The 25,129-nt window shown below is 38.2% G+C and overlaps 1 protein-coding gene across 3 annotated transcripts in view; it reads right to left on the bottom strand.

Annotated features, from left to right (window-relative positions):
• The window catches only part of MYO16 (myosin XVI), a 404,375-nt gene that overhangs the window by 7,777 nt on the left and 371,469 nt on the right, over window positions 1-25,129 (bottom strand). For all 3 annotated transcript variants that reach the window (XM_052773633.1, XM_052773634.1, XM_052773632.1), the window contains exons 33-34: window positions 19,166-19,324; window positions 12,003-12,094 (exon numbers count right to left, since the gene is read on the bottom strand). In XM_052773633.1, the coding sequence (XP_052629593.1) occupies window positions 12,003-12,094; window positions 19,166-19,324 (251 nt within the window). The remainder of the gene's footprint in view (window positions 1-12,002; window positions 12,095-19,165; window positions 19,325-25,129) is intronic.

Consider the following 25,129-nt stretch of genomic DNA (forward strand, 5'->3'; position numbering starts at 1 on the left):
ATTGACAAATGCATCCTATTTATAGCTTATAGGCACTGAAGAAGCTTTACTATACCGACCCTGCTTATGCAAGCTGTAAATTAATGTTGGGTCAGCAGTTTCACTACAGAGCTCATCTTCCAGTGTATAGTGGACAAATGTTGGTCCAGTCCACAAATAAGTGTACATCTTTTATTGTATTTTTTAAAAGAGGATGGAAAAGTATCTCAAATCTTTATTCATTGTGAGATTGATCTGATAAGTAAGCTGGAAAAAGTTGGTATTTCAACCTGGATGAAGGACATGCGATGGAAATGCAGTGGAAATGAAATGGGGAAAATGCACAAGAAATGGCAGAGCTTTAAATGAATCAATTAATTTAATTACAGCTATTTGAATAACACGATATCTCTTCTCTTTTCCATTCATGATTAGACCTGTGACAAGCTAAAGATTTATTATACATATTCATTATAGAAAAGATTTGCTGAATAATTTTACATGAAGCACAATGTAAAACAGCAAGCTATGTTTCTTCATTATTATTCTATATCCTGAAGAGGTATTTTGTGAAGGGTGAATGAGGCGTGTAGGAAGTAATTACTTTAAGAGTACTGATCTTTTCAATGAACACTGAACAAACAACTTCAACCATTAAGGGGTAGAGATGGTACCAGCTGCAGACGAGCATTTTCCTACCCAAAGTCAATGGTCAATCAGACATGGGCAACTTAGCATTTGGGCTAGACCCACAAAACCATATAGCAGTTGAATACCTAGCATTTAACAGCCCTGCCACCTGCTGGAAACACCATCCCTGTGTTTGGTATCCAGAGTCCTTGCTGGACAAACAAGAAAAGCTGAAGTCTCAAAGACAGTGACGCACAAGAGAAGAGCATGTGGAATCACCAAAGCTATTCATGGGAAACTGCAATGGATTGAAGCAGTTAAACAAGATCCGTATTTTCCAGTGCAAAATATGGCAAGAAGAAAAAATAAATTTGTAATGAGCAGCCCAGGGAAGAGATCCCAGGATTCGTTCTTCCCACCTCACAGCCCAAACTATCAGACTGCAGAAGCAAGTTCTCTCCTCCTTGCACAAGGGATTTTGGTTGGTGACAGAGCATCAATGGCTTGGTTCCAGAAGGACATGCATGGAAGGACTTCCACTATTATCCCGTGGTTAGAGCATATTGGGTTGTATGTTGGCAACCATGAAGATCTTAAGAGTACTATTTGCCTACTGAGTTATACACATTTAAGTATTGCACAGTCATTGGAGAATGAGCCCCTGAATTGCCTTCTGGATTTAGGCTTCTAAATTCTGCCTGCATTTCACTTTATAGCCTGAAGCAGACTTACTGGATTTCGACTTTGTCTTAGAATCAAGATGAGTTGCTATAAGTCAATAAATAATTTTAACTGTAGTCTTATTTCTTAGGCTAGTTAAAAAATTCAGTGCGTTTTTCATTATGGAAAGTTGAAGGTTTCACATTTTTAATTCATTTTGTGACAAAAGGTATGCCAGATAAAAAGATTAACATGTCCATTTAAAATTAACTTTGAGTTATTTAGAAGTTTGTCTCTAGAGTCTCAGGAAATACATTCTGCATTAAAAGATCAAATGCTCTAACTTTACAGAGGATATTTTGTAACATTCAAAAGCAACAAAGAGCTTATATTGTCTATTTGTGTGTCAAATGCTACACAGTTTTAATCATCAAGCTATGGCTAAAGGACTCTAAACTGTCTGCCAAACAGAGATTTATTAATTTGCTTTAGTAGACTCTTTTGAGTATTTCATCTTATTTTGCTCTCTCCCTGACCAAATGTACAGTTTAATTTTTCAAAAATATGTATCGTACTCCAGTCATTTTTTTGGTGATTTGCAACTGGATGTTTAAACATACAAATAATTTTCTTTGCACAAAACGTAGCTCTTCATTTTTTATTACAGTTCTGGTTTTAGTTGCTTCTGTAAGTTTTAGTAAAATTCCTGAATATAGACATAAAAGCACAACAGAAAACAGATTTTTAGATCACAAGACAATTTCAGGACATGTATAGTGTATAAACCTGTGCTCCTGAGACATTTGCATGAGGTAGCTAGTCCATATTTTTCCTTCAGAGAAACATTGCCAATTATTTTCTTTAATAGATTTGTCAATGTTGGTGCTTTAAAGTAACTGTTAGTAGACGCTCACAATTATGACAGCATTATTATGTTTCTCTTCCATTAGTACAGTTGAGGTCCCATCATGGAATCCATGGGGAGACTCAGTCTATAACACCAATTTGATCAGGATCTAAAGTCAATTATGCAATAAATGTAAAATGTTGATAAATTATCATAATTATCTTAGAAATGGAACTGCCTTGACAAAACCCATGTTCTTAACTTTTTCCAGTTTGCAGGCTGTCTAAAAATGTAAGCAGAACGAATTTCCACCAATAGGTGACTCAGAGTTATCTCTATTACAGTCCTCAAAAGCAGTTCACAAACCCCAGTTGATCTCCTGCAGATCATCAGTTTTAAAGGCAGAAGTGATCAGGATGTTCTCACATCTCATTTCAAAATTAAAGACACAATTTCATCCAGTAATTTTGGAAATAATTCTTACTGTATGTGATTATTAGCAAGACCAACACATTTTGATTCAACCTGTGACAGGCATGCATGTCTCTCACAAAAATGTTTCTAACTCATTTTAATGGCTTCATCTTTCTCCGTTTTCTTTTTGCATCCGATAAGCCCCTACACTGACTGCTGCCAAACATGCACGTCTCATCTTTCTTCAAACTACAGGACAGGCACACTGCAACCTCTCAAAAAATCCTGACTCTTCAGGTTCAAACAGGTATGTTTGGTTTTTTCTATGTTACAAAAAAGCGTAAATCAGGAAAAGATTGCTTTTCTACCAATTCTTGAATCAAGAAAAAAAATCTGTCAGCCTACATGTTACTTACCAATACAATACTCATTTAAAGATACAGGGGGAAAGCAGACAGTAAACCAAGGGTGTGTTAAGAAGCCTAGGCAAGCATTCAACATAAATCAAATCAATATGTAAATTTGTGTTTGACTGGGAAACCTGCACTGGCCATGTAAGACCCCAGCAGGGAGTAGAGAGCAGCTATGAGAAATGAGTTTACATGCTTCTAAATTCCAGTTAAAAATCTTCAAATACAAATGTACCACTGGGATCCAAGCCGACTCATGTGATTGTCTTGTGAATGCTGGGACATGCATTTTTTTGCGAATGCAGACCCACCGGACGTAGTAACTTGATATGTGATACGCAACAATGAAGTGATTTTAGTTAAGCGTTCTTTTAAACTGCTGATGATTTTTGTGTTGGAGCAACCTTACCATCTCCAAAAATAAAACTCTCAAAATGAATGGCAAATGGGTTCATTGGAAAGGAGAAAATGGCAAAGATGGCAGGTGCTCTGTCTGCTGCAAATCTGGAATTGCTCTGGAGGAGGTATGCCAGCTTAAATAGAGTTAAACATGAGATCCATAACTGAGATATATATATTGCATTTGCTTTGTTCTAAACAAGAAAATATTTTTTCTCTCAGTTAAAATTTCTTATTACATCAAAAGAATAAACTACCTTTAGAACAGGTGTTATATAGATGACATACCAAATGAAGTTATAACTTTGCTGATACTTAAAAACTGGGGGTAATCTAAAAGTAACTTTGTATTTAAAATAAAACGAAAAAGGGACTACATTTCTGAACAAAATCAGATCACCACAAGAGTCAGGAAGAAACGCTTTCCCTTCTGGCAAGCATTTTTCAGCTATCTGCATTTTTTTGAGGGACAGATATAATTTTCTTCCAAACATCGGTCGTTGGGCGATGCTGGAAGCAGGATATTCTGGTGTCAGAGACCACGCAGGCACAGGCATCTTTGATCGCCCAGTCCAGCCCTCTGCTATCACGTGGCATTTGGAAAACTCTCAAGCTTCATCCTAAAAAAATTAATTCCACTGTTTGCCTTGGTTTGGCTTTCTGAAAGAGTTTTCCAGAAAAATTCATGAAGAAAAGTCCACTGAGGATTACTAGCTACAAAATGAACTCTGCCTGTAGAAGGCCTTTCCTCACAGACCACTGGAAAGAGAGGCAAGAGGCACCCCGCACCTCTCTGCTCTCCTGAGGCACCTGCGCCTTCTTGTTTCTGTCAAGCAAGAGACTCCTGGGCTACATACACCTCTGGTGTGCCTCAGACAGAAGATTTTATATTCTTCATCTGACCACACAATTCTATTTCTCGTGTAAGTTCCCTGATTTTCTCTCATACTCTTGGCGTTTTCTAGTTTGGGGTGGTTTGTTTGTTGGGTTTTTTTTTGGGGGTGTGTGTGATTTTTTTTTTTTTTTGCAGGAATACATTTTAGTTGCAACAGCAGGGCTTGGCCTTCCATACCTTTGTACCTTTCCCTCAGTGAAGTAGTAACGTGCCTGGGACAATAATATTCTCAATTAATTAGGTTAATCATCTTCCATACAGCTTGGAGGTATTTCAGCAATCAAAGATATTGTATATTATCTTTGCAAAATAAAATCATTACACAAATCCTGAGTATAGCTGTAATGTGTAATCTGGCAGAAAGTATTAGAGCAAGGTAGGCAATGTTCAACAATATATGACAGTACACATGTCAGGCACTGTGATTACTTGAGCTGGGAATACAGTTGGACAAGCCTAAACATTCAAAATAGGGGTATATTTTACTCATTTACTTGGATCTTGTGGGTTTCAATTATTTATTTATTTATTATTATTTGTTTTGGCTGAGTTTCTTTCAACTCTAGATTTCTGATATCAACTACAAAATGATACCTTTCCAGAGTGACTAAAACATCAACAAATACTGAAATATACTATTTTCTTCTCTAAGGTAGTATTTCTCTTTCCAGATAAACTGATTACCCAATGGTCTTAAAAACCCTCAGAGCACCCTCTTAATTCACCCCTGACACTTGAGAAAAAGATTACGTTCAGGACAGCAACTGTGCCTTTCTCAAGATGAGTTCCGAAAAGAAATCGTTTATCATAGAGGCCTTCAGAACAGCTGACCAAACAATGCTGATACCACTTTGTACATCATCTAACAAAAAGTATCTGAAAAAATGAATCATGTTGCTACTTAATTGATCACTGCTGCTTTGTAGTATTAATGGAGATATTGTACTTGATCCGTTAGGAGACTAAGTTTGCCACAATGCTTTTGAAGCAATTACAAAACCAATCATCAACTCAGATTTGCTAATGTTGTGTATCATCCTTTCTTGTATAAAACCACCACACTTAGGGTCAAACAACACTAGAGGCAAACAGCACTTAATTTATGGTCTGTTCGCAGTCTAAATCTCTGCTGATCTACATGTATGCGGCAGCGTGTGACAGCAAGAGAATGAAGGGCAGAGGGACCAATTTGTTTTCTCTCACTCCAGGCACTTACAACCAAATCAGAAGTGAAGTAACTCTCTGCAGGTGCTGTCAGTGGGGTAGTGGACCACACTCCCATTGAACTCAGATTTGAAGCAGCCTTGTAAGGTGACCCACTGCCACAGTGGCAGCCCAAGGGGAGTAACTACACGCTTTAGCCAAACACCTGAGCTCAGGGAGGGCACAGGGATGCTCAGGAGGTTTTGTTCCCTTCTCCTCAACAATCACAGCCTTCTACCAGGGGAAAACGCAAAGAGGATGAAGCAGTGGAGACAGAAAAGGGGCCTCAAATGTGTAGGGAGCTGACTGTGGCATCTACTCTTTCAAAGAGGAGAATCTGCGCTTTCCCTTTTGGAGGTTGCAGCAGACAGATCTAGGACATACTTACTGAGGAGAGGGGCATCAGCCCTCCAAAAGCCCTTGACACAGAAACACAAGATATTGCACCTACTGATGAATTCATACTATGTGTTACCTCATATCATTTACCTATAAGTCACACGTTTTTGACTGTACGTCTTCTAAAAATAAAGCTGCACTGTGTTTTAAGACCTGATTTTTGTCTGAATGTGACATTACAAAAAGAATTCTTTCACACTACTGTCAAAACAATAAACAAAACACAATTCAGGGGGATATACCAGTTCAGATCAATGATAAATACGTAACATTTTCTGTCCTTTCTTGGATGTTATGTGTTTACAAAAGCGTTAGTGATTTTTTTATTACAGCAGACTTGTTTGATTGCCACGTTTTGCTTCAAAGATGATCAAAGATTACTTCCACCTAATAGGCAAACATGACAGACATTAATAATGAATGTTAGAGCCCAGTGTTTAGAACTGTGACAATGGGTGGGGGGTAGCAACACACTGCATTCTTGACTATTCATTTTTTTAAACTTTTGAACAGTCAACAAAAGAAGTGATTGGAAACAAATATTAAATCAAGTAGGAACAAAGAAGGCCCTTGAAACTATAATGAATATGCAGCTCTTTCTAGAGAAGAGACTGCTGAAAGCAATGAGATTTCATGAAATAAGAGCTATGGCTTAAGCTATAATGAAATAATAAATACATTCTTCACGAATATGAAAAGACATTTTCAATTTTTCATTGTCAGATGTTGGCTCCTATATTACTGCAATCTGCCAACCTGCACTATGGGGTTTAAACAAAATAGAAGAGATAAGACTGCAGATTCTTTAATATAACAGTATGTGAAAAAATAACCATCATTTTCCATCTTACTTCTTTGAGCACATGACAGATAAAACAGAAGTGGGTAACCAAAATCTTAAGCCAGGATGTACTGTATGTCTGCTATTACTTAACCTACTAGGATGGCAAACTGCTTGCTTATTTGTGTCTTGTTCTGGGAGTATTTCCATAGAATGCTGAATGCATGTGACATCATCCGATTACAAATAAGCCAACATTCAGCCATTAGAAAGCTACACTGCACAAAGAAGCTTTGCACCTTTCAACAGGAGATTTTCTACATTTCTTCTTGGATGGCTGAATCTTCAAAGTATGGTTGCAAACTAACACACCTATAAATGTAGGCGGATTATTACAATTGCTTTTATTTTATGCATCATAAAAGATCACATTGATATGTGTATGAAGACGAATATTGTATCTGGAACATCACATAGACTTTCTACTTTTTTACTCCTTAGTCCCTCTCTCTTTTTACTCCACTGCCCTATGCTCTGTCCTTGGTTCTTTTCCCTCCTGTTTTTCTTATCTTCCTTTCAGTTGTTTTTCTCACTTCTCTGGTTTTTCTTCTCCTCTCTGGCTTTTCCCTCTTTCCTCTTTCTAACCCCCCCATTCCATTTTATTATTTACCTTCTCTCTCAGTCATTTTATTCTTCCTCCAACCTTCTCTGAATCATCCTTTATCTGGTGCCTATTTTACTCCCCACTCCTGCCCCACACACACGCTTATTATCACTCTAGTCTTTAATCTGCCCCTCACTTCCCATCTGTTCATTATCTCCAGGTTGTCCATCTCATCCTGTTAGAGACAGACCATGTTGCTTCTTGCTGCCCACATAAGAAACAAGGAGTCTTTTAGCTGGCCTGCTTTTCTTCATTCCACTGTATCTTTCTCACACCACATCCCACTTCATAGTGAATGTTAATAACAACTTTAAAATATTTTTACCAAAAATAAAAAAAATACAGTCCTGGATCTGTGAAAAAGAAGACGACAGGATTGCTTAGCTTTTGTGTGAGGTGCCAAAGATACAGTCTTACTTTTGTTAACTCTATTTCATCTTGCTGCTGTTGCTGGCATTTCAAAGAACTTGCATATTTCAACAGTCTTTACGCTCTATCTTTTAAACATACACAGTCATAGGAGCTATCGAGAACAGAGGAATCAATAAATACAGTCTGGAGAAAAGAGCCCATTGGACTGGCTAAGGAACTGAGAAATGCTTTGTGTAAAAGAGCAAAGAGGTAATATTGTATAAAGCTTTTTTATTTTAGAGGAGGTTTTGGCTTTTAGACCCTGCTAAGCAATTTCAACATTTGTGGAGTCTCCAGTATGCTTTGGAATCACTTCCTGGAGCATGACTGAGCAGAAATGACTCTTAGTCATTACAAAATTTTCTATCTAAGCAAGATTATGGCACAAACAACCAGAAGAAACATCTCTTTCGCTTTGCTGGTTTCTTTGCCTCTAGAAGGAAATTATGGGACAAGAATTCAAGACTACAGATCTAGGCACATTTGGAAATCCCAAACTGTTTAAACAAATCACTGACACAATTTGAAACGATAAGCATTTAAATAATTTTAAATCAGTAATTTTAAATCAAGTTTGGAAAAGGAAGTTTCCTAGTTTTCTGCTGTTCAGGGAGCAAGAGGTGCAGCACAACTAACAAAAGGTTTTCTGCAGAAGCTGAGTTAGATGCAGTCCTTGCAGCTGATACATGTGGGCTTAGCTGCTAAGAGCAAAGTAGCTTTTCTCGTAAAGGTAGATTAGGATATTGTTTCTTGCACTGTCATTTTACTGTAGATTTCTAGTTTACATTTTGAAGATTCCCTTGACTAGATTGTTTTGGTTTACAAGGAAAGCACAAAATACACGGAAGCTGGTGTGCTGGGTTGGTGAAAAGAGTATATGTGGCTCTTTGCTAACAAATAGTTCTTAAAGACCTACTATCCAAACAAACTGAAGCACATGAAACTTCTTGGTAACTGGTTTGACCCCCAAATTGAGGATGAAGATGATGCTACAGTGTTATATCAGATGTTAGGTTCTTTATGTTTTTATGTGGTACTTACAACCTACGGATACAATCACTTGGAAATCTACAACTGTACAGCCACAGAACAATATGAAGGAAAAGGTATTAGTTTAAAAAACCCATACTTTGTTGTTCTTTTATCATTCAAGACTTTCATTTATTTTGATATAAGTTCTTTCATTTCTGATGAGACAAAAATCAAACTTTATTTTTAATATTCTTCCCCTTTTTCTAGCAGAAGTAGAATTTTATTCTGTAACTTTCAAATGAGAAATAGTTTGTTAGTATTTTGACAATTTTTTTTCAATTTTTGTCCTTTTCATTCTGATAAAAATTGACCTTTAAGTAGCCATTGCCCTAGAAAAGTAGCATTTATGGCCAAGAGTGAACTTCTTTTTTTGTTTTCAGCAGACTTGACTTTAGAGATGGTCAGTTAAGTTGCTGAGTTCACACCTGCATGCTATTTTATACCTGGTAATTGCTTCCAAAAGTGTTTGTTAAAAGATTGATCTTTATGATGCACGTTGACAGATACTGAGCTGAAGAATTTGCTCTCTCAAGTGTGTAGGTTTGCACTGTGCAGGAAGTATCAGGCAATGATGCAGGTAATTATCACCTGATGTGACAACATGATGGTACCGTAAGCCACAATGCCTAAACTTTAGCTGGATGTATATGAGCCTTGAGATCCTGTGACAAAAATGAAATTAACTTCTGTCACTTCAGTAAGGAACTAGCAGGGAGGTATTAAAACAACCCATAAATATTAGAAGTCCCTGAAAGCTAATGAACCAGTTTCCCTTAGCTGAAATGACAGAGTGTCTGCCAAGAAATCCAAGGACTCAGTCTATGTTTCTCTCTCTAAAGCAATTAGTCAATCAGTACCTTCACAGATCTGTGAACCAATCTGTCTTATTTCATGCGTCTGTGCAAGAATTACTTTAAAGTGATAAGGTTACTGCAGTGAAACCTGGCAAAGACTTTTACAATAGGCTTGTATGCTGTTAGAGTCACCAGCAGCCTGCTAAGAAATGTCAACTGTAATTAAACCCAATCATTTTCAAATATATGCCAAGCTTTGGAAATGGTGAGGAATGCTTTTTACAGTAAGAATTCTCAGCCCTGTGAGCACAGACTTTTTAAAAGATTTTTCTTCTCTTTTTGTGGGAAGAAGATTTTTTTTCTTTTTCTTTTGGCAACACCATTTTGGAAGATGTTTATTCATTGAGGCAATTTTATCAAAAATATAGAACTGCAGGTTTCTTCTTTGAACTTGTCACAGTTCTTATTGAACTTGCATTTAAGGATTGTCCCTGCATGTAATTCTGAGTACATGGCATGGAATCTATTTTAAAGATTTGTGAACCACTTTGGCAAAATGTCTATTTAGTGAAAAGTGACATTTCAAAGTACTGAACTTAAACTGTGTTCAGCTTTTGGCAAGCAGTTTTAGAAAAATCAAAAATACAAGTTTGTAAACGGTTAAAGACTTGCTTCTAAAATAAAGCATTTAAATGTTGCAGACTAATTTCATGTAAGGATACAGTTTCCATTTGCAAAGATAAGATGATAATGGCTCCCCTATACCCAGTTCATTTAACTCTCCATGTACTGCACTGGTGTAGTAATTTAAACATGATCCTGCTTGACCCCATGCAAGCATTTTAGCAACAGAGGTGTAAGGTGCTCCAGGACAAAAGTGTCTCACTGTGTAAGGTTTATTACTGGAGCAGTGTCTTGGATTTTTCATTCACTAGAAAGGGCTCTTTGGCCACTCCCACGCCTCATAAGTATTTGGTTGATCGTTAAAAAATGTAACAGAGACAACTGAAAACATTGCCTCCACTCATCTTCGTAATTCCGTACCCTCATCCAGTACACTGATCTGGAGATAGTATTTTTTCACAATATGGTCAAAATACATTTGAGAGTCTGAGAGGTATAGTGATGGCAAAGATTTGTTTACTGTGTGCAAGACAGGTATGTGCCTATGTGTGCCAGGGCAGCTCTGGCCAGCCTCACTTCTGCATCTGAAGAGGTTAGCGTAGTGCCAAGGGCTGTCTCGGCACAATTTTTCAACTCAGAACAGGCACTGTAGTTATGCCTGTGCTTTGGACAGTGGGGCAGAAAACCAACAAGTGAATACTTTTGTGCTAGTTTGCTCACATATTTACTCAGTTAAAACCTATTGTTTTTCAAAGTTACGTTAAGACCAAATATGATGTTGAAGGTTGAACTCCAGTCCTGTTGGAGTCAATGGCCAAACATTCATTCACTTGATTATGGCCAGTATTTTGTTGTAATGAAATGTCAGCTGTTCCTTGCAGACAACAAGTAGCTTTTAAATGTGATAAAGCATTCCCTTACCTTCTGGTAGAATAGTTTGGAAAATGTACCACTGGTTAATGAGAGGCTTCTGTTGAGGAAATTCCTCTCAGCTCCAACATATTTTCTCTTTTGACAATGTTTGTCTTTACTGTAAAATTCTTACAGTCTTCTCAAGTAAAAAAATGACTCGGGACTGCCCTTTTTGGAAAGTGGACTGAAGACATAAAGACAACAGGAGAAAACACTAATGCCACTTAAGTGAAACAAAATTTCTTGAATGCCTTCGTGCCTGAATTGGCTACTTAGAAAGTAAAGTGTTTCACATCATATATAAAATGCTGAAGAAAAGATATTTCAACAAATTTTATTCCTTTTTGTTCACTTAATGCACATCAAACTTAATTCTGTGTTGTTATTTTAAATTACATTAACTAAACAGAAATTTTAAAAGAACCAAAGTGTAAGCTTCACACTACCTCAGTACCTATTGCTGTTTTAATTGACAGATATTTTAATTTTTACTTATTGATATTTGTATAAAAACAGTAAAGACCGCTTTTAAAGTCTTCACTGCTTTTATATACAAAAGGATGATATAATTATGCATTTATTCCTATGAGGTTCATTATAATGCAACTCTTTCTGGTATGAATGAATACCTTGAGAGAGAGAACATCTCGGTCCTCTCAGGGTGAAGAGGCATTTTTCCTGCCTGAAAATAGCATCCTCACAACCAGCAACAGTTAAGTTTCATAAACTTTGAACTCTACTACGAGAACCTTTCAGGATGATTATCCTCCCAGCAAAAAAAGTTAAGAGTAGGTTCATTATTGTCCTTAGCTCAATATAAACCTGTAAAAGAAGTCTGCATTTTTCAATGCCAACACACAGATTTGACTCAAGACAGCTTTCAACACGCAGCTACTATGATTTTTCCTCTTTTTACTGGTTCTAGTAGACTGTCAATGAAGTGTTTACCTGACTAGTGTGGCTCTCCCTATGTCTTTGAATCGATGAGCCTGCCGTAGTGCTGGCCGACAGTCTTGAATATTCATTTTCCTCTGGTAAACCTAAAGCAGAACAATACTAATTTATAATCTGACATTTACGCATTGCCCGATTTCAGCATGAGATTCAAAAGACCTTGACATGTTTTACTAAAAAAGAATGAAAATATCATACATTTGCCTGGATATTTACTATTTCCATGCTTACTGGAATTGGAATAATTATTGTTTAACAAGTATGAATAGCATCATAGGTATGCATGCTGGTTTACAGAAGGAGCAATTGTACTGAGAAAGCCTACAAATAACACATTACCTATGCACTGGCCAGGGATTCCTCCTGCAATGCAGAAATCCCTGGCTCCTCTTCCCCTGGCTCCTTTTCATCGCAGAAGCAATGCAAAGGGAATGGAAAACAGGCCTGCAGTCTGCTCTCAAATTAATGTCTCTAGGTTACTAGGGAAGTTGACAGTAGGTCCAGGACTTACAACTTCATCTCCTCAGTACAGAGTTTTTCTGTAATTGTACTTATTGTGCACTCTCCATGTGGGAATTAGCTGCCCAAAATTTAGCTGTGTAAAAACCAGTCATCCAGTGTAAAAGAGCCAGGTAGACTCCCTCTGTAGTCAAGAGGAACAAAGACCTCTGCACAGTGATCCTAGAGCAAGGCTCACTGCCGGTGCTTCCCCATCACTTCTGCCAGAGTGGAAAGACCATTCACATAGCACTACAGAGGATCTGGAAGGCGGGATGAGGGGAAGCAAAGGCAGAAGCAGAAACACAGTGAGTCCATGATAGGTGTTATTAAGCCCCTCACAAACCAGAATCACAGACACCATGGTAGGTCTGGTATCCAGCAATTTTGGTATTGCTTCATATAGCATATATTCCAAATGTTCATGCTACTATGGCATCCATAAACAGCATATCACTACTCTTTCTTTAGTCAACTGAACAGAGCTAGCCACCACAAGAGGATTCATCCTGGTAAGAGATATGCAAGTTAAATTGTTCTCAGTAGGCCACCTGAGATTTACTAACTAGAAATGGACAACATGTAATCTGAAGTATTTGATTTGACTATGCATTGACCTTTTGCGTGGCTGAAAAACTAGGTAAGGTGATTCTGCACCTAGATATGTAACTCTTAGGTAAGAAAAAATTAGGTGAGCCCCGCTCTTTGCATATTATACATTACATACACAGAATCATAATGGAAACAATTCAAAGTTCAAATGCAATGAATCATAAACTACTTATGGGATTATGCACTGTACTAGACATAGTTCTGTTTCATGTTCATGTTCGGTTTCTTGTTCCATCACAAAACTGGCATAGAAACACACTGTGAAACATGCTTGCCTTCCAACCTGCTATCTTCAGTATTAAAAATGTTTTTTAATTTTTTTATTTTCATAAATGAGCATTAACTCTTACATGGTTACTGATATATGATTTAACTCATGAAAATATAAGTTGCATGAATAATCCTATAAAATAACCTGACTTTGCAAGAGAAATAGAACAAGAATTTTAAAGAGAAGCAATGATCCTTATTCCTTTTTGGCCTCCCTACCCTGCTTTTAGTTTCCCCCTTATAATGGTGCATGTCCACAGCTTTGTAACTCTGGACAGCTGGATTTTTATTTGTTCTTCTGAATAAAGCTTGTGTAAAGTATTCATAAATATGGATCTTCTTCTACAGCTTCACATCATCTGGACTTCCTCTTGACACACACACAGGCAGTGAAGAAGATAGAACCCCTGCTTGCAGCTCAGGAGCCAGGTCAAATCTTGTGAGAATCTAGCACTTCAGTCCTTTTCTGCCTGGTGCAGAGAGAGTCTGACCCTGTTCTCTCCGTGATTTGAACTATGTGTTGTTTCGATGTGGAGTTACCACTTTTTGAAGCTGGTCCCTGATATATTGGGTATGTACTGAGGCAAGGTCTGATGTTCAAGGTCTCCAGTATACTAGGCTTGTAAAATATATATTAAGTTACCACTATCCCTTTCTTACCCATATTAAATTCCCTGTCCTCCAACTTAAAATTCTCCCTCAGCAAAATCACGTATTTTTGGTCAAATGAAATGCTTGAAATAAATTTCCCTCCAAAAATCCAGTTTTTGTCAACACAAACCAAATCCCTTTTTTTCCAAATCGTTTCCTGAACTAATAATTTATTCACATGGATTCAGTTTGGATACATCGCAAAGAAATAAAAAAATACCCACATTTTAATGCAGAATGCCTTGTTTAAGTAGGTGTTATTCATTTAATTCAAATAAAAGACATAATGTAAAATATTTGCATGATTCTAGACCACCACAAATGAATGAAAATACTTTCCTAGGCCAGCAGCATGTTTTGAAAAAGATACTGCTTTTGCACTATATTTATACAGTTCAGGATCTACTGTCCATGACAGCCTTGAGCTAAGAATAAGGTTATCAATGATTTTCTGTTTATTTCTATGAAAAGCACTTTGATAAGAGGTCTTATCAAATAAGTAAGCAACAGCACGTCATCATAGACATGGCAAGCAGAGGCTTGGTGGAGTTTGGAAAGATAAATGGAGTAGTTGATTACATTCTGAGAGTTTTCCTTTACGTACACCTAAGTAAATATTAGGATACCACAGCTGTGCGCTGAATAAGACCTTGCTTAATTCAGCACAAGGTTGGAAGCATCAGTTTAGCAGGGGCAGGGGCAGAATTACAAGAACATAAGTTAATCAGGGGTTCAGGCTGGAACACAAATTACATCATCTGGGCTGGGCTTTCTTGCAAGTATTCTCAAGTTACCAAAAGTAAGTCTAATTTGGCAATTTTGGGGCAAAAATATGCTTGCTAACATTATTACTGCAATTACATGTGGTTGTGAAAATGAAAGCAAGGAATATGATTCAATCAATAATCTCTAACTGGAGAAGCGAAAGAAATGCATTCCATTTTTTTCACATAATCAAGAATACAGCCTTGTCCCAAGCAATATGTATATTCAAACTACAAACCTGATCCTTTACCCACTTACTCCCTGTAATGCCTTTTCTATATTGCTTCAAAAGAAGATCCCACACTCAATCCCCAATCTTCTTTCTGTACTCCCTATTTCCCATTTTTGCCCTGTTCTCAGATACTCCCTTTAGGATCCTTCAGATAAACAGCTTGCATCTCAAATATTGAGATCTAGATCACTGGACATCTGGAAGTGGTTCTGTGGTTCCAGAGAAATTCCAGTCTCATAGGCTCTGCTACCCCCGAACTGGAGACCCTGCACCTCCTGGCCTCCAACATCTGTATTTGCAGACCACCACCAATACCACAGAGTCTCTGGGTCTTTGCAACTGTGGCCACACATCATTCCCCAAACCACCTAACTTCCTCCGTGATTCTGCATTCACACAGGCTGGGTTTACTGATCAGCTCCACTTGATACATTGGCTGCTATAGTGTGAAAGAGGCACCACCAAGGAAGGACAAGATGTAAGGCTCTGTGCTCAACAGCATGTAGCCTGTGTCATGGTGACATGCCCCTTTTCTGTCAGGTTACCTGCTGTGACACCTCTCCCATTCTGCGACTTGTTGCCTGATGTGCTTAAATCTGGTGACAAGTTTCAAGAGACTAGACAGCAGACTGTAGGACTGTAGCCCCCGGGTGACCTGCGTAGGCAGAACAGTTACCTTCTCGACAGCCAAAGTTAGACAAGTCTAAGCCCCTTACCTGAACAATGCATAGGGCTTTTGGTGAAACAGACAGCTTCTTACGCCGATCTGCATGAACTATATAGTGAATCCATTCACAAGGATCTCCGTACACGAGGAGTGGACCTCAGTTATAACTGAAGAGGAATAACCAGAGAGGCTTCCTTCGTGGGACAGTAGCGTGCCAACGGAGCTGGATGAACAGCACAGTGCAAGGTGCGTGCCGGTATGACCATTAGGCACAATGCAGCACAATGCTCCTTCGGTCCAACAGGGCTGTCTTATTTATACAATATCTACTCTAATTTTCACTTGGGCTACATAGAGTAAGTACCTCTATAACACACTCCACTGGGGCTAAGAACGGTCAGATATCTGGGGAATTTCTCCCTTTCACTAACCAAAGGTTAGGTCACCTCAGTCACTTATTAGTTGTTGTATTTAAACATTTCACTTAATGATTAAACACTCCTCTATATCCTATGAGGTACTAGTTGGAAATGACAAACTTTTACCTGCAGTGTTTGAGTGTCTCCCACCAGAGGATCTGTTGTTTTGGGTGATTTAGGATCACAACTTTCAGCATTGTAACATAAAAGGTTATTATAGGCTTTCTGATTACTCTTTGTGTTTGGACAAGAAATAGCAAAAGAGCTCTTTCAGACTAAAAACTCTGGGGGATGTGGAAGATTTGTGGCAGAAAAGTCACAGTTTGCTAGCACAGAGCTGTAGAAAGGTGTTACTCCTAATATTAAAGATAAACTAAAGAACAGGAGGATTACATTATATAAAATGAAAAAGCAACTTCTATTAAAATTCTGAACTAACAGCAGTGCGAGAAATTAAACTCAGCTTCCGAAAGCAGCACAGCATTAATCTGCATGGAAGCTGAGCCAGCCAGCTTTTTAGCTGCTTAGTAATGGTTTTCTAAAGAATTCATCAACATCAACATCTTCGTCAAAATGATTATTCTTACGACCATAGTGACTTTAATTTTCATGATGCCTCAGAGGAGTGGTGCTGACACTTCATTCATGACAGCAAAAGACTAGTCTCATTTAAGAAACTGCTTTCTGCATTAACTCATATGAGCAATGTATGACTCTAGTTCTATCAGTGGAAAGTAGATTATATAGTTGCACTGTGTAACAGTGGGAAGCAGATTACTCTATATTCAGGAGTTTTGTAATCTCAGTATCAACTATTTAATAAGGCATTTCAGGTTTTATTTTCCTCAAAGCTAGAGGAGTTTGGTATACAGTAACAAAGAAATGAAAAAGTATTTTACAAGGAAACATCTCATGGCACATTCTCAAATACCAGTATTGCCTAGATATATCCAACAAGACACAGATTTCAAAACTATGAAGATGTTAAGGTTTAATCTTGGAAGGATGTTTTTCCTAAGCAAACTGGCAAACTGGTTTTGAATTCGTGTAATCAAAGTACACCAGAGCTTTCCATCTTGTCAGCTCTTTCAATTATTATTAAGGGTGGCTGGAAAACCAGCATTCTGTATCACAAAATTTATAACCTGATTTTGCTCTGCATCAGGATAAAATCAAAGCTTGCATCATTTCTACAACAGTCTGATAGGCAAAACATAGACTTGAACATTGAAATACCACAAATAATGTTAATTCCTTACCCAGTGGGAAACTGCCAGACCTAAAGGGAGTTTTTTTCTACTCATAGTATACAGTGAATATCAAACAATTCCTTATCAAAGCTGCACCAAAATTGGGAACCTTCCATGAAAAGTTTGGGCCTGATGAATCAGTGTTTTTTAATGGAAAAAATATCTTACTGGAAAATTCCATTGCATGACATTACACATTTATGATTAAACTTTCGATTTACAAATAGTTTGAAAAGAATTAGTTTATGCATAGTAGATACTGTATATTATCAATATGAACAGCCCTGGCTACTAGTGATTGCAAATAGACTGATTAAAACTTCACACAATTATAAGCACCTATCTCATGTATTAGTTGGCCTTTTATTCAAGCAATGACTATTTATTTCAGTAACTGAGATCATTTCCTAACTGAACTATAATCATCACAAATAAGAAACTTAAAGCATCATTTCATTTCTAAGCTGAAAGAAACGCAGCTCTTGTGATTGCACTCCAAGTTAAGGGGTTTGGGGATAAAATGGTTGCTCTTATAAAAAGCTGATCTCCCACAGGTCCCATTAGGACATCAGAATATATGGTTAAAATCTTACATAGAAAGTAATCAAAGACTTGGTCTACCCACAGTTTTTGTGTTAATTTAAGAGTCTGACTGTTATACGTACAGAAAATATGCTCCCCTCCTCCCCAAATTATTATATTGATACAAATGGGGACATGGTTATAATCGACAAAGATGCCTTTTTCTTCTGTCACAGTGTGTTCCTGGTTCCACACAGGAATGAATGCACCTTTACACTTGTATAACGTCTCAGATTGGATGAGCTTTCTGCTTTGATTATCAGAGAGAACAGGAAGAATTATTTTGGCCAAGCACTGCAGAATTTGGAGAACAGGTTTCCTTGAAAAGAAAGGAATTATTTGAAGTATTCAATTTTGATAATAAAGCTTGATTTTTCATTTCAAAACACTGCATATTAAGCAGCTCTAGCCTTTTTTATTTTTTTTTAAAAGGATAGCATATTTGGAAAACAAAATGCAGTTATTTCACTTGACCTAGTATTTTTTCCCTTTGAGTTTTCCAGTATAGCTCTCTAACTACCAACTGCATTATGTGTAGTTCTACCCTTAACAGTAAAGGCTATACAACTGTTCTGCTTACACAACCCATATTTAGACTTAAGTTTTCAGTATGAAGATAATTGTACGCAGTGCCATGCAAGTATTTAGACATCTGCTTCTCCACATTCCATTGAAATAAATACTTTCTATTTGTCTTGTGTCTATTCATACTTGTCTATTTGTATTGTGTGATTTTATGTAATACAGGTGTTATATCCTTAAGATTTATGCTTTTAGGACCTTGAAAGATTTCATTCTTTCTGTCATTGCTCTTGCACCATTTTGATCATCTTATTGCAATGATAAACAATTTGTCACTCACTAGTAGGGCACCTGTAGCAAAGGGAGATCCTGATTCTCCATTTTCTGTCCCATTTGTATTGATTATAAGATCAGAAATCTCAAATCTCAGTCCTCCATGCCTTGGGCTGCTTACAGACTCGAAGCTGAGCTAATTACAAATTCCTCAACATAGGCTGTTTTATTTTCTTCACATTCAGCTTTTATTGGAAAGGGGCTTATCAGTTCACACATACAAAGTTAAGCCAGTTCCAGAAACACAGATTTTTCGCAACTCAGAAGATTCCAGCTCAACCAGATCTTAAGCAGTACATTCAACGAAACACTTCAGCAATTTTGTTAGAAGGGCTTTGGGATTAGAAACTGCTTACCATTTGATACTGAATTTCCATTTTCAGCCATCACAGAACTGGACAGTGGATTAGATGACTGAGTTCCATGGTTATTTGCATTTTTATCCTGGGTTTCTGATCCAATATCTAATGTATTTGGATCCTCCCTGCTCCTCAAGTTCAGATTAGTTTCCGCACCTGACACAAACAGAGAAAAAGCTTGTCAGCTTCCTATTAACTAGTGGCTTTCACATCTAAGTAGAAAAAACTAACACACAGAAACCAAACTACTTTATCAAATTAGTTTAATTAATCACTAAATTCACGAGTGCAGTGATAAATGTGGAAGGTTTAAGTCAGTGATTTTTTCAGGGTTTTTCTTTTTTTTGCTAGTGTTCCACTTGTAGCCATTTAGAGTTTATGGAAATGAAAGGCATTAACAAAATTTGTACTGTTTATTTTCACACAAATATCAGCTGATAAAACTCAACAAATGTTTGTATTGCCCCTATTTTAGATTCTACTCTATTTCACAAGTTCATATATTGCTGTCATCACTGCAATGCCTTTCACCATTGCATTAGGTGATACTAGCAACAGCTATAACATGGGTTTATATTTTTCTCTTATCTCCTCCCACAAGAAATGAAATGGCTTTTGATATGAAACCGTATGTAGCAAGATTCCTCCCAGCAGAGCCTCCCCGTGGGCATTATTTACCCTGCCTCAGGGCTCTCCAGCCATCAATTGTCATTTTCTATAAAGTTCCAGGTTTTCATGTCGTATAGCCTTTTAGTTAAATTTCTTCAAGGCATCAAGAGGAGATTTGATCCTGAAGGAGTTCCCAAGCAATGTACAATGCACAGACATTTCTTCAGAGAGAAAGGCAAAACTCTTCTTCCCCTTCTGACCGATGGCACATCCGCATGAAGCAGAACAGCTCACAGCAAAGTGCCCAGAGCTGACTCTGAGCTTGCCTGGCTTTGTCAGCCTAGGGCACCACAAGAAACAGGGCTCAGCCATCAGCTGTGCCTGAGTGGTGCTCCCCACTGGAGCTCAGGGGCCGGAGGCAGGTTCGGAGCCAGGAGATAAGACCATGAATGGATGGGGATGGTAGGAGGGACTCCCACTGCAATTCGGGTGTCCCTGGCTATCTCCACCCCACCACTGTGTGGCAGGGCTGATAAGGCTGCATGAGATGCTACGCTGGCAAGGCTATGCATTTTTTGATGGATTTCTCTCTCTTCACTGTATTTCTCTTCATTTTTTGGTGAACATATATACATACTATTTCCTTGCCATGCTCAGGTTTGTTTCATGGAATACAAAGATGAATTCAGTTCTCTCTCTGTTTAACTCCATTTCAGTTTTCCTCCTTCCACCCCCTCTGAGAGCTGGCCTTAGCTACAGGGCTGACATATTATGGCTGACCTGGGTGCAGAGGCCCTCATTTAGCAGTCTAAAATGGAAATTTTTCTTCTATGACAGCTCTCAAAGAGCTATTCCTTTATTTTGGTTGTGTCTATTTAAGCTTTGTCATAATGACAGCAACAACCAACAGAGGTCAAAAGACTAGCTATTAAAACCAACATTACAGCATTCATCCATACTTCCAATGACATCCTCAGCTCTCCCAAACATAAAATATATTCTTGTAAGTCTTGAGCACATGAACATTTTTCAAGGGGACAGGAAAAACATTTTTTCACCGGGTAACAGGTACTTTGCCTGCAGATTTTCAAGCTTAATGCTGACTGCATGGTTAATTTTTCATTTTTATGTCTGAACTGAAAAAACCCACCTGGTTTATGAAGTACCAACATTTAAAAAAATAATTAATGAAATAAAAACTATATAACCATCTGGTTAACTTGAAATGTTTCATTTCATTGAACAGGGCTTTCTTGGTTTTGTTTAGCTTTCAGTTATCTAACTCTGAATCTTTCTTAACATTTCCTGTTCTAACAAAAAAGCTGTCTTGAAAAGTCAAAAAGTTCATTTCCAAGCTGTCAGAATAAAACATTTCAACTTTTTTTTTGCTTCCTCCCTTGCCCTGATTGCTGATCATTTTTTTTTTTTTTTGCTGGACCTGACTGGAGTGTTTCAGTGGCACTGTTTCATAAACTGCGTATTTAGGCAGATATGCTATGCATTGAAAAAATTAGGCCAGCTCGACCCACAGTAACTGACTTGGGAGAGGTAGTAGAACCAGAGTCTGAGCTGGAAAATGCATACAATACAATTATAAGAGCATGCCTGATTTAGCTTTTGTACAAGCAAATTGACTGCAAAATGCATCTTTGCAGCTCATATTAAATTAATCTGAAAAGGAAATGTCACTTTTAGATGTTAATAGTCAGCGCACTTGCCTATAGATCATAATCCACCTACGTAATTATTGTACCACCTTTTACATAAAGAGTCTCAGGGGAATTAGCTGGGATCCTTATTTTTCTTGATATCCGAAAGATTTATTGATTTGTCTGACATCTGCAATTCATTTGAGAATGTGCAAGTCAAAAGACTTTTTCTTGCACTCCTATTTCCAGAGGCCTTTTGTTTCATAGGTACATTGGTATCTTTTCATGGCATTCATGAAGGGCTCTTGGAAAAAAAAGGTCATCTTTTCTCTTTATATCTGTAAGATGAAATACTACAAAGAATTGTGGATAGCTACTATTGAGCTAAAGTGTCATCTCAAATTGGCAGAAACAAGTAGTGGATGGATATGCAGCATATCTTTTGGGACAGCTATCTAGATAAGAGATGCGTTATCCCATTTGCTCTGTTCAGTCACTGTAAGAACTGCACACCTTTAGTTTCTAAATAGAAGACTATATAGAGAAACTATACTTCATAGAGTCTTATTTAATTAATCTTGAATGTGGGAAAGAAGCCTGTATTTTGTTTCAAAATATTCTGGATTATATAAAGGTACTTGTACTAATTTCCTATATATAGGCATCTTCAGGTCCTCATTGGAGCAGATTCATGCGACTCTATGGAAAAAGTGTAACTGCATATGTTGTGTAACTTCTAAAAGACTCCTGGGGAAGCCAGAGTGTAGCCCTAGCAAAAAAGTACAGTTCTTTTATTTTGGACTTTGTGTCAAATGGGTGAGTTTCTGAAGAAAATCTTTTCTAGAAATAGGATAACAAGAGGATGCTTTAGTCAGGTGTAACCAGTGTACTGTCCCAGTGCTGCAAAACTCACCTAGGATCACTGGGTAATTCGTGTTGGAAGGGACCTCATGAGGTCCCTCGCGCACCCCTACTCCAAGGAGGTTATGGGTTTCTTTCTGCACCGGGGGGCACCGAACTGGCCACGGTACCCAGACGTGGTCTAACGACAAGCGCTGGGCAGAGGGGACAACCCCTGCCCCGACCTCCTTGCTGTGCTCCTGCTGATGCAGCCCCAGATGCTGCTGGCCGTCTCTGCTGCCAGGGCTCGCTGCCGGCTCCTGCCCGGCTCCCAGGGCCCCCAGCACCCTTTCCCCAGAGCTGCTCCCCAGGCAGTCAAGTATTGGTCTGAAATTCACTTCACCCTCACGTTTTCTCACCTAATATAGAAGTTTGGACTTTTCTCCACATTAATGTCAACTTTTCCCTGCTGCCATGAAACCCTGCAGATACAAGTATGCACTGCTTTCTCATCCCTTATCAACTTCCGAAACTATCAAAAATACTTTAGGAGAGACGAAAAGAAAAAACTGTGGTTCCTACAGTTGAACATCTTCACCAACCCACTGAATGTTAGCTTTTTGTTCAGACTTGTGCTCTGCTGTTCTCACCAGACAGATGGATTATTTACCAGGTTTCAATTTTTTTTTTTTTTAAGTAACAGCATCTTAACAGTTTCCAGCTAGTAATAAATGTTATTTGAACAGTCATCCATCCCTACTTGTGAGAGACTAGCTACAGACAGGTATCAGCTGTAAGACCATGGTGGGAGTTCACGATTATAAAAGGAATACAAGCTTTAAGTGAAACCTACAGACTCTTTGCAACAGTGAACAGCGTTTGGATTATTATTTCGATAAACTGACTTTGCCAAAAAGGTATCTCTGACTCAGTCAAATTCTGCTCTGACTAATCTTGCAGTTAATGAGGATGTATGGACTACAAGGATGTACGGATGTTTGGATTGGGAGCATAATTTGCCCCTCAACTGCAGCACAGTTAATAGCTGGAAGCAATCACGTGTACAGTGCTTTTAATCAGAGTATGACAAATCAAAGTGTAACAATTATTTCCTTACAAGCAAGCTCTGTATTCCAATAAACCCATAATTACATCAACAACATTACTCGAAAAGTGGAAGAGGAAAGGTATGCAAAAGAGGCAGCTCACGAAATCCACAGTTGCCTCTTCTTTTCAGTGTTCCTGGAAGAGACAGACTTTAAAACTCACAGCACAGTCATAAGGCACAGGATGGAATGAAATGTCACTTGTTTTGGAAAGAAAAGTCAGAGTATAGCAATCATGGAAATCATTTAATATACCTGCTTTTTATTTTCCTTTTTGAGTCATTGTTTCACTCTTAAAAGAAACCCAATGCACTGAAAGTCTACATGATGTAACTTTTTTGTCAAAAGAATAACTTAAACTCTTTTAATTGAGCTATGACTTCCAAATACCCTATTATAAAGCTCTTTTTTCCCAAACATAAAATATAGGATCCAAACATCATAGTTATTTCATAAGTAGTATTTAGGCTGAACTAATGCTGTTATGGCTAAATTAGAAAATAGGCCAGTATAGGCTCTATTCAGATGACAGATTAAAGTGCAATACTGAAACATTTTGAGAAACTATTAGTTTTGTAAGGAAATTATATATTTAGCCTATTTAATAAAGTCTAAAGCGAAGTATAGATCGATGACTGGTATCAATGTTTAGGTGGAATCACCATAGACTCTTGTGCAGCAAGACATGAAAAAATAGTATGTTACTAAAAGCCCAGCAGTAACTCACCTGGCTGGGTTGTGTTTTTCTTTTCTGTCAAAGTCCTTGGTCTTCCTCTCCTTTCTTTAAATGTATATCCATAACATATATCTGTCCTCGTATGTTCTTTTTTCAAATACTTCTCCTTTTAACATTTAGTGCTCATTTACAGTCTGACTGAAAACTCATTAATAACAACAGAAGGCCTCCACTGCTTTCAGTGGGTTTTGGATCATTCATGCTTACCTTGGATGCTTTGTGCAGCACCTCCAAAGCACCAAGGGATTCACAATACAGGGTAAATACGGAGGGCCTCTTGCTTTGTCTGTCCTGGTAATTCAAATGTGACCATAACTATTCTCTGGCCCTAAGGCAAATGGTTAGAGACCCACGTCTATGCTGTTACACTTTCCTGCTCTCCACAGCAGAGAGGATGCACCCAAGTTGCCTACTGGGAATAGTCCCTGGCCTGTGCCATTTCCTGAACCATGCCCAGATCTGTCTGGAAGGGAGCCAGCCTGCCAGGTCCAAAACGATGCCAGGGACTGCTCTAGCACTTAGACTGCACAGAGGATAGAGCTGCCATACCCAGGATGTTCCCTGGCACAGGCTCATTTACTGAAACAGACATAGCCCTTCACCTTGACAGCACTAGTTATCACAATCAGAAATGAGTGGTCAAGATAAGTCCATCTCAGAAAAATAAGGAAAAATACAGAAGAAAAGCAACCTCAAACCAGATGGGGCTAGTGGGGCACAGAAGAGTTGTACAGCTTCTGCTGAAGCCACATTTAGAAGTTGCATCCTGACTGTACAGGGGGAGCTGGTTCTCTCTAGTTTTGCTCTAGTGTAAATAGAAGTCATACACCCCTCTTAATCTGATTTGACTTGTACCCGGACCCTTCTTTCAAGGCACACGTGCCTTTTCATTAATTAAACAGGGAGCTAAGGCTGAGCTCCTAGCTGAGGAATTTGTGCCACAAGCTAGGCAGGACGTATCTAGGTCCTAAAGTAGAAACAGTCTCTGTCCTGGTCAACAAAAACATCAGCCCCATAAAAC

Source organism: Harpia harpyja, chromosome 22 (genome assembly GCF_026419915.1).
Source record: "Harpia harpyja isolate bHarHar1 chromosome 22, bHarHar1 primary haplotype, whole genome shotgun sequence".
Lineage (NCBI taxonomy): Eukaryota > Metazoa > Chordata > Aves > Accipitriformes > Accipitridae > Harpia > Harpia harpyja.